This window comes from Hordeum vulgare, chromosome 5H (genome assembly GCF_904849725.1).
Source record: "Hordeum vulgare subsp. vulgare chromosome 5H, MorexV3_pseudomolecules_assembly, whole genome shotgun sequence".
Classification (NCBI taxonomy): Eukaryota; Viridiplantae; Streptophyta; class Magnoliopsida; order Poales; family Poaceae; genus Hordeum; species Hordeum vulgare.
The window spans coordinates 53739647-53750468 of record NC_058522.1 but is presented as its reverse complement, the minus strand read 5'-3'; the positions used below and the strand labels follow the sequence as shown (position 1 = coordinate 53750468).

At 46.1% G+C, this 10822-nt stretch overlaps 1 protein-coding gene across 1 annotated transcript; it reads right to left on the bottom strand.

The window, feature by feature from the left end:
- Positions 1–7958: 7958 nt before the first annotated feature.
- LOC123396305 (auxin response factor 11-like) lies at positions 7959–9156 on the bottom strand. The gene is made up of 5 exons (XM_045091275.1): positions 8963–9156; positions 8749–8851; positions 8562–8645; positions 8308–8463; positions 7959–8209 (listed from the first exon to the last, which is right to left on the bottom strand). Exons 1-5 carry the CDS (start codon positions 9154–9156, stop codon positions 8093–8095), a joined length of 654 nt encoding a protein of 217 aa, XP_044947210.1. The 3' UTR covers positions 7959–8092.
- Between the last annotated feature and the right edge of the window lie 1666 nt (positions 9157–10822).

Genomic DNA, 10822 nt, shown 5'->3' with positions numbered 1-10822 from the left:
GCGCGCGCCATGGAAAACGGGTGAAAACCATGTGCGTGCCATGGAAGGATGCACGTACGGGCACACGGGCCAAAAAACGTGAACGTGAGGAAACGGGAAAAACGGGTACGGGGCTGTGTTGCAATAAACTGGGCGCGCACCATGGAAAATTGGGGCAAACCATGTGCGTGGCATGGACGGATGCACGTACGGGCACACGGGCCAAAAAACGTGAACGTGAGGAAACGGGGAAAAACGGGTACGGCGGTCGTGTTGCAAAAAACTGGATGCGCACCATGGAAAATGGGGGAAAACCATGTGCGTGGAATGGACGGATGCACGTACGGGCACACGGGCCAAAAAAGTGAACGTGAGGAAACGGGAAAGAACTGGGTACGACGGCTGTGTTGCAAAAAACTGGGCGCGCGCCATGGAAAACGGGTGAAAACCATGTGCTTGGCATGGACGGATGAACTTACGGGCGCACGGGCCAAAAAACGTGAACTTGAGGAAACCGGGAAACACGGGGTACGACGGCCGTGTTGCAAAAAACTGGGCGCGCACCATGGAAAACGGGTGAAAACCATGTGCGTGGCATGGAAGGATGCACGTACGGGCACACGGGCCAAAATACGTGAACGTGAGGAAACAGGAAAAACGGGTACGGGGCCGTGTTGCAATGAACTGGGCGCGCACCATGGAGAACTGGGGCAAACCATGTGCGTGGCATGGACGGATGCACGTACGGGCACACGGGCCAAAAAACGTGAACGTGAGGAAACGGGGAAAAAACGGGTACGGCGGACGTGTTGCAAAATACTGGGCGCGCACCATGGAAAACAGGGGAAAACCATGTGCGTGGAATGGACGGATGCACGTACGGGCACACGGGCCAAAAAATGTGAACGTGAGGAAACGGTAAAGAACGGGGTACGACGGCCGTGGTGCCAAAAACTGGGCGCGCGCCATGGAAATCATGGGAAAACCATGTGCGTGGCATGCACGGATACACGTACGGCCACACGGGCCAAAAAACGTGAACGTGAGGAAACGGGGAAACACGGGGTATGACGGCCGTGTTGCAATAAACTGGGTGCGCACCATGGAAAACGGGGTGAAAACCATGTACGTGGCATGGAAGGATGCACGTACGGGCACACGGGCCAAAAAATGTTAACGTGGCGAAACGGGAAAAACGGGTACGGGGCCGTGTTGCAATAAACTGGGCGCGCACCATGGAAAACTGGGGCAAACCATGTGCGTGGCATGGACGGATGCACGTACAGGCACACGGGCCAAAAAACGTGAACATGAGGAAACGGTGAAAAAATGGTTACGACGGCTGTGTTGCAAGAAACTGTGCGCACACCATGGAAAACAGGGGAAAACCATGTGGGTGGAATGGACGGATGCACGTACGGGCGCATGGGCCAAAAAACGTGAACCTGAGGAAACGGGAAAGAACGGGGTACGACGGCCATGTTGGAAAAAACTGGTCGCGCGCCATGGAAAACGGGTGAAAACCATGTGCGTGCCATGGAAGGATGCACGTACGGGCACACGGGCCAAAAAACGTGAACGTGAGGAAACGGGAAAAACGGGTACGGGGCTGTGTTTCATTAAACTGGGCGCGCACCATGGAAAACTGGGGCAAACCATGTGCGTGGCATGGACGGATGCACGTACGGGCACACGGGCCAAAAAACGTGAACGTGAGGAAACGGGGAAAAAACGGGTACGGCGGTCGTGTTGCAAAAAACTGGACGCGCACCATGGAAAACGGGGGAAAACCATGTACGTGGAATGGACGGATGCACGTACGGGCACACGGGCCAAAAAAGTGAACGTGAGGAAACGGGAAAGAACTGGGTACAACGGCCGTGTTGCAAAAAACTGGGCGCGCGCCATGGAAAACGGGTGAAAACCATGTGCTTGGCATGGACGGATGAACTTACGGGCACACGGGCCAAAAAACGTGAACTTGAGGAAACCGGGGAACACGGGGTACGACGGCCGTGTTGCTAAAAACTGGGCGCGCACCATGGAAAACGGGTGAAAACCATGTGCGTGGCATGGAAGGATGCACGTACGGGCACACGGGCCAAAATACGTGAACGTGAGGAAACAGGAAAAACGGGTACGGGGCCGTGTTGCAATGAACTGGGCGCGCACCATGGAAAACTGGGGCAAACCATGTGCGTGGCATGCACGGATGCACGTACGGGCACACGGGCCAAAAAACGTGAACGTGAGGAAACGGGGAAAAAACGGGTACGGTGGACGTGTTGCAAAATACTGGGCGCGCACCATGGAAAACAGGGGAAAACCATGTGCGTGGAATGGACGGATGCACGTAAGGGCACACGGGCCAAAAAACGTGAACGTGAGGAAACGGTAAAGAACGGGGTACGACGGCTGTGTTGCAAAAAATTGGGCGCGCGCCATGGAAAACGGGTGAAAACCATGTGCATGGCATGGACGGATGAACGTACGGGCACATGGGCCAAAAAACGTGAACTTGAGGAAACGGGGAAACTCGGGGTACGACGGCCGTGTTGCAAAAAACTGGGCGCGCACCATGGAAAACGGGTGAAAACCATGTGCGTGGCATGAACGGATGCACGTACGGGCACACGGGCCAAAAAACCTGTACGTGAGGAAACGGGGAAAAACGGGCACGGGGGCCGTGTTGTGAAAAACTGGGCGCACACCATGGAAAACGGGTGAAAACCATGTGCGTGGCATGGACGGATGCACGTACGGCCATACGGGCCAAAAAAACGTGTAAACGGGGATCCGTGGAAAAACAGTGCAGCCCTTCTTCACAAATGAAGGGCAGGGGTCCCAAGGGGGGCTAAAACCCTCGGGTATATTGGGGAGGAGGGGGCTCCTCCCTGCTTAGGTGTGGGAAATCGGTGGGTTTGCATGTGAAATCATATGCAAACCACCCTTTTCTCCCGTAACCCTTGCTTTCCTCAAACGTTGGCTCGGATGTCCCGTCGTTCTCCTGTCCCGTGTACGACTCATGCCAAATTCTGATCCGTCGGTCGAACGGCTATTCGGGTTGCAGAAAAGTACGTATCGTTTCTGCACACGGTCAGGTCGATGTGATCTCGTGCCTCGTTGTCCCGTCGGTCCCGTGTACGACTCGTGCCAAATTCTAATCCGACGGCCCAACGGCCGTTCGGGTGCAGAAAAGTATGTATCGTTTCGCACACGGTCAGCTTGACGGGATATCGTGCAGCGTTGTCCCACCGGTCCCATGTACGTGTCACGTGAAATTCTGACCCAACAGCCTAACTTGGCTCGGGAAACAGGAAAGTAGCATGTCCCGTGCATGAGACCGACTAGACAAAGTTGCAACGACGTTGCCTTTCGGAATATAGTTGCCCCCAAAACTTTATCGTTGCAGGGGTTACACACGCGTGATGTGGACTCTCTGGACGCCTCCTTCGGGTAAACCTCCCGTGCATTGCACGGGCGGATGCTCGGTTGGCTTGACCGATGTAGGGTACTAAACGCATGAGCAGCTTTGGACCTGTGTCTGCTGGTACGTTGCGTTTCGGAATATAGTTGCTCCCAAAAATTTATCGTTGCGGGGTTGACACACGCGTGATGTGGTCTCTCTAGACGCCTGCTTCGAGTAAACCTCCCGTGCATTGCATGGGCGGATGCTTGGTTGGCTTGACCGATGTAGGCTACTAAACGCATGAGCAGCTTTGGACCCATGTCTGCTGGTATGTTGCGTTTCAGAATATAGTTGCCCCCAAAACATTATCGTTGCGGGGGTGACACACGCGTGATGTGGTCTCTCTGGACACCTCCTTCGAGTAAACCTCCCGTGCATTGCACGGGCGTATGCTCGGTTGGCTTGACCAATGTAGGCTATTAAACGCATGAGCAGCTTTGGACCCGTGTCTGCTGGTAGATCCCGCGTCGTTCGACGGTCGACTATTGGCGTCTTGTCCTACCAATCAGTTGGCATTGTACCATCGATGGATCAGGAAGTCCTTGCATATGAGTAGCCGACATACGGGAAGTGGCGCGTGAAGTATATGTTGCCACACGGCGGACGTCGTACGGGCGTTTTGCTGTGGCCGGATAGCGCTTGTGGCCTTGCCTCGTTTCACGGGCTTGTAATGTGCCTGTTGTTATCAAGGCAACCTCGCTCGCGTCGTTGGTCTCGGATGTTGCTCACGATAAAAGCTCATGGCCCATTTGGTCGCTTCGACCCGACCCAAGCTCTTCATGCTGAGAACAACCGGAACTAGGGTTGCCTCTACCTCTCCACAGTTACGTGCTAGGATACCCAACTCTCTGCGCCGATCCTCACGAATGATGAGCTATGCCCGCTCGAAATCGACAACCAGCTTGGCTGTTGCCTCTGCGTCTCTATGCAAGTGGAACCGGACGACGACGACCAATGTTGGACGTCACCGAGGACGTGCTACCTGGTTGATCCTGCCAGTAGTCATATGCTTGTCTCAAAGATTAAGCCATGCTTGTGCAAGTATGAACCAATCTGAACTATGAAACTGCGAATGGCTCATTAAATCAGTTATAGTTTGTTTGATGGCACGTGCTACTCGGATAACCGTTGTAATTCTAGAGCTAATACGTGCAACAAACCCCGACTTTGGGAGGGGCGCATTTATTAGATAAAAGGCTGACGTGGGCTCTGCTCGCTGATCCGATGATTCATGATAACTCGACGGATCGCATGGCCTTTGTGCCGGCGACGCATCATTCAAATTTCTGCCCTATCAACTTTCGATGGTAGGATAGGGGCCTACCATGGTGGTGACGGGTGACGGAGAATTAGGGTTCGATTCCGGAGAGGGAGGCTGAGAAACGGTTACCACATCCAAGGAAGGTAGCACGCGCGCAAATTACCCAATCCTGACACGGGGAGGTAGTGACAATAAATAACAATACCGGGCGCATTAGTGTGTGGTAATTGGAATGAGTACAATCTAAATCCCTTAACGAGGATCCATTGGAGGGCAAGTCTGGTGCCAGCAGCCGCGGTAATTCCAGCTCCAATAGCGTATATTTAAGTTGTTGCAGTTAAAAAGCTCGTAGTTGGACCTTGGGCCGGGTCGGCCCGTCACTACAAGGAATATGCTAATACACAACGCTATTTTTTCGTCGCTACATCGTCACGTTTTTTAATTTACGACGATCTCACGACGAAAAATCAAGCGTCGAAAACGGAGCGTCACAAATGAATAGGAGCGACGTTTTGATCAAAATCGTCGTAACTTTTACGATGATTCCTGGGTCGTAATAACCTTTACGACGATCCTAAATCGTCGTTGGCAATCAAACCCAATCCTAAGTGGCAGTCCTACGTGGAAAAATTACGACAAAATCGAAACGTCATGGTTGAAATCAGCCCAACCCATTTGATCACATGGGCTGGTCCAGTTCGGTGCTTTACGTGGGCCGAGCCCATTAAAATAGCCCATTGTGTAATTTTTCTCCTATGCTTTGATTACCTACACGGGCCTGGGCCAACAATTCGGCCTTTTTAATTTCTAAACTATAGCCTTTTACTATCCATTTCTTTTTTGGGCCTCAACCTTTTTTACGCATTTCTATTTATATTTCATCCTTAATTGCTGCCAATAGATTCAGTTCCTCTTTTCAAAGCCCAAATAAATTTTGTTCAATAGACATTTTGACCAAATCTAGATTTTTCCCATGCCTATTTTTACCAAATAAAATTTATATCATCAACATAAAACCAGCCGAGATTGAGTGCCAACGTATTTTCCAATTAGGATAGTATTATAAGAATATGTACATAACTCCCAGCATTTGAATTTCTTTTGCATGCAAATATACATCAAATTCTCAGCAAAATCACTACATCCAAATTCCAAGAAAATTCAGCATTAAAAGAATGTGCATGGATGCCTAGATCATGCATGCCTTGCTTTCTTCTGACTTCTTCGTCATAGTGCCCGCGATGAAACATGAATGAAGGCCATCATCTGAATGTTATAAAATAGAATGATTAGAAACAAAAGAAAAGCACATCTCACAACATGTTAAGTTGGATGCAGTCTGTACACAAATAAAAATAGAAGAACAAAAACGATGCATAGTTGTCGGTGATACTAGTGATTGCGAACAATCTGTAAATACATTATATTAGTGACAAACATCATCATAAAGATAACAATGGGGATACATGTATGCACCAAAATGAGAAGTTATTTTGTATTTGAGAAACAGAAAATAGTTCAACATTGCAAACCTTGTTGTTCTACAATGTTTGGAATTAATTTGTTCATTAGAATGTTCAGTTTCTCCATATAACGTGGGTTTATTTTCAGATAATCTGCCGCAAGTATTTTTCTAGTAATTGTAGTTGAAATCAATCGCATGTTCCAAAATGCTGTTAGGCTACAATACGACGGAGAAATCAACATAATGGAATGAATTATGGGGACGAACTCATATAACACAAATTAGTTAAAAACTTTAAAATGCTACATATATGGGATTTTGTTGTACCTTTTCATCACTACACGTGACTAGCAATGTTGGCAGTTGGTGGGGAAAATTATTTATTTTTTCAGCGGTCGTTTAAGAATTTTTTGCAGTTTTCAATCAAAATATTTAAGACTTTCTGAGCTTGCATTGCTGTTTGCTATGCCTTGAGCTACAAGAAACAATGGATGAATGGAAAGAATGGACCTGCAAAGTAGTATCTGGAATGTGTATGCACTATGAACTGATAGGTAGACTTGTGGCGGCTCATAAAGTGATGCCCCCAATGTTCAGTCACCTGACAGTAAGCAGCTATTTAATACGAAGATGCCAATATACAGGTTACTCCATCAAATTACACACCTCAGGTTCAAGAAACATACTTTCCTAATAAGGTGGATTTCAACCATTTTTGTCTATCTAATAAAGCTCGCATGGTAATCAGAATTGTAACAGACAATTAAAACACAAACTAGTCATTAACTGGTACTTGGACAAATACAATAGTTTCCTAAATCATGAACTAGTTACTAACTATATTTAGCTAAATATAGTATGTTCTTGAGAAGGTTTGTCGTGAACAAAACAGATAGTCCAAAATCAATTGCGTGTAGAGGTGAACTTATCTTCTTATTTGAAAGTAAGAAGTTCTCTAGTTTAAGGTCCCGATGGATAAAACCATTTTTATGGCACATCTGTCACAATATAATAGCAAGAATACATTTCAGATATCATAAAACTATCCAATATTGGAAGAAACACTGGTGGATCAAAAAGATGGACTCAAGTTAAAAATAAATGATGGAAGACTAAAAAGTTTTCAATGACATGACAAATTACAAAATACTCAGAGAAGCATGTACATATTTTGTACCTCTCGAGTTCAACATGGCAATGCTGTAGGACAGTAAGGCAATAGATTGGAACTCATATTGCTCTACACAAATATATTAATAGTCCAAACTGGACCTAAACAGGTAGTTATATACTTATATGTACATAGCACATCATGTTCAGCTCTGTATTACTGATAATAAATTGGAATTCTGATGCCGCCATTCATGTGTGATGGACTAAAAATGCCCCGTGTCTTTCTTTGTCTAGAATTATGTATATAATGTGTATGCTAGTTACCTTAATAAAGAAACAAGAATACAAGATAGCCCATGAAATTAAGAATCATTCTTTAGCAGCAGATCAAACAAAAAATTTAATGCTCCTTGAATTCGTAAGTCCTAAACTAACTCCTAAGCTCGAGAATGTGCAAATGCTTCTATAAAAGCTTCAGACCACCAGTAACATCGTAAACCATGTATGTCGGCACTCCTAACAGCTATTGGATGTCTAAACTGATCTACTTCATCCCTAAACCTGGAATCATATAGATAGACAGGTTGTTGAAGTTTCATATAGATTTTTGTGCCTACGGATTACACACCACAATCGCGTAGTATTTCTCAAACAAATACTGTATCTGGCAAGTGCCGATACTGAACAAAGATACTGATGATATTCAATTTTGGCTCCTGAGAATCTCAGAATAAGATTAACAGCGACGCGGGCACCAGGACCCAGGACACCAAAATTATCTACCCTTGAATGAACACAGAACAATTTAGAAGCAAGTCAAGCAGCATTCGACCCTACCACGATAAATGTGACGAAATATCCACATGTTGTCATGCAAATCTTGCACGATAAGCTCCTGGTTAGGAGGCTGCATCAAGTAATCCTACAAGTTCCAAGGACATAACATATGTATGAGCTGAAGCACTCACAAAGAGTAACCAAGTAGATAAAAGAAAATGTGGACAAGATGGTGATATATACCAGCTGTGGGATCATATTCCCTGCGGCTCTTCGCGACACCGAGAACCCGCCGTGCGTGTTCATATCGCTTGCGGTCAAGTTCTTGCAGAAATACTCGGCCGAGTGCTTACTCTTGGCATAGCTACCGAGAGACTGGATCGGGAACACATCGGTTTCCTGAAATTCGCAGAATCTTCGAATCAGATGACAGTTTTATTACACTTTCAGTGAACAATGTAGAAAAATTCAGCTTAGCTTGAACGGAACTTTTTGACCAAGTTCCATTTCTTGATAGTACTTATAGAATTTACTGGTTGCAGCGTCATCTGTGAATACACCTCATCAGTTTCCTTGTCAGCCTGTGCAAACCCCAAACAAGAAATCCAATATTTATCAGGGATAATGTTAATGCATAAGGCCACTAACTCCTAATCCATCTGTAGATGAACCGTGTGCGCTTACATGCATGGTGATGTTATGGACTTGGCACAGCAGCTGCGACGGCAGGCTCGGGTAGTTGGGGATGCTGGAGTTGGGCGTCTTCTTGGTTGGTGGTGGCCGCGACCTGCCAGATCAAGAAAAACCTCAGCAATCCATACATGAAGTCAAGTGAAGTGATCTAAACCAGATGAACGGAGCAAGAATGTTGGTGCGGTAGAAGGATGCAGACGGGGACCTGCTCGCTGTGGCGCTGTGGGAAGTAGTAGACGAGGCTCCCGCGCTGCGGCAGGCAGACGAGCGGGCCGGTGCAGGCGTGCCAGAGCTCCGAGTTGATCGCCTTCTTGGCGCCCTGCGCCTCCCACTGCTCCTTGGTCTGGTTGACGCGACGGCGGCAATGCTTGGCCCCGGACGGGTCGCCGTGGTCTTCATACATATTAGAATCACTACTTATCAAGCACGACTATAAAACTAACAGAAACTTAGTTGGACACATCAAATAAACTGATGTACGGACCAAGCGTTAACTTGTGTGTAGTTCAACAAACCTATACGTCTCATAGAAAAGATTCTGACCGAATGTACTAACATGGGTGCAGCCAAGGGTAAAGCATCGGTGGACATATGATGAGTTCAGCATATGCTTATGTTAGCAACATGATACACTTAGCCTAATCTTCATTTTTTCCGCTACAGAATTAAACATTGAGGTCCTGCACGTGCTCAGAATGTCATGCCTTTTAGGATTCACATACCCCCTTTCGCTTTTATCTTTGCGTACCACACTCATAGTTTACAAACCCACTTTTGCTGCATCTATCAATATTCAGAGTGCTTACGAAATCACTGATTTTCAAAGATGGCATACTTGATAAAATGTTTATTCATCAACTGCTAGGAGTGATACATTGAGAATTCTCACATAAAAAATATTAGACATATACTGATCAGTTCAGATTTCAGCCACTACTTCCAGATTTTTTTAGCAGTGAAAATCGGCATACCTTCGCATCCACCTAGGATCTTTAGGGTCCATCTCGCCCACCAACTGCTCCGATGCCGGCGGTGAACCCTACTATCCAACATCCACCGTGCCATCCAGCGGACAGATCTTGCCATCCATGCTTTATGCCAGCATTAGCAACTGTTGATGACCGGATACCGTTGCCTGGACTTGATACTGTACGGGCTGACTAAGGATATCAAACCGTTTTCCTGGGTGTACATGGCTTCTGCTAGCTCCTCCATTCCTAGCCTTGTTTTTCACAACTTTGATTATGCATTGCAGCTGCTCACACAAACTACTCCCTGCAAGTGTTTTTTTACAGTAACAAATTTGGTTAAGATGCATTGTGACAGATTTTTGCACATAATTAAGGTGGAATGTGTGTACAAGTTTTAACTAGCTTTAACAACAACACCAACCCTTTTCTTTGGCCAAAGCAACATGTTCACGTTTTGGAAACTGAAGCAACATGTCAGTACATCAGCTTTGACAAACAGAAATGGTATGATGAGTGTAGGTGAAGAAACTTAAATCGCCAAAAAGAGAACTATTTCAGACACTAACTAGAACAGAACAAAAATCATTATTGGGTGCATCTACACCATAACCAGGGCAAGAATAAAGACATGCGAGCACCTTATCACTGAAACCTAAAAGTTGACATGCCACATAGCAATCTACAAACCGTAACCTCTAAAGTACATGTATCTCCTATAGCGGGAGTGAAGAAACCGATTCACAAAACATGAGAAAATATCTAATAAAACATAACAACCGAGTTGGTACTTAGATGAATGACATGAAGTCATCTAATAATGACACCCATGCGCATCAGTAAAATGAGAGAGAAAGATAAAAAAAATGATGTTAGATAGTTAAGAGTTTGTGTTATGTGAGATAGTGTAGAAAACATTGATGTTCTGGAATGCACGGCTTCCAGGTTACTAAATTATATGGAAAAGTATCTTTTCACACAATCGAACACAAAAGAAAAAGAGGAGAATGGGCCAAAGCAAAGAACCTCCATTTCTTCTTTACATGTTCACAAAATAACAACAAAATTTCCCCTTGTGTTCTCACCATCACAATAGA

Bases quoted from the DNA above. Each gene is read 5' to 3' on its own strand.
- LOC123396305 (XM_045091275.1), bottom strand. From the start codon at position 9,156: ATGAAGACCACGGCGACCCGTCCGGGGCCAAGCATTGCCGCCGTCGCG. The intron at 8,852-8,962 runs GTCCCCGTCTGC...TTGATCTGGCAG, and splicing joins CACAGCGCCACAGCGAGCAG to GTCGCGGCCACCACCAACCA. The intron at 8,464-8,561 runs GTCAAAAAGTTC...TGCGAATTTCAG, and splicing joins CTATCAAGAAATGGAACTTG to GAAACCGATGTGTTCCCGAT.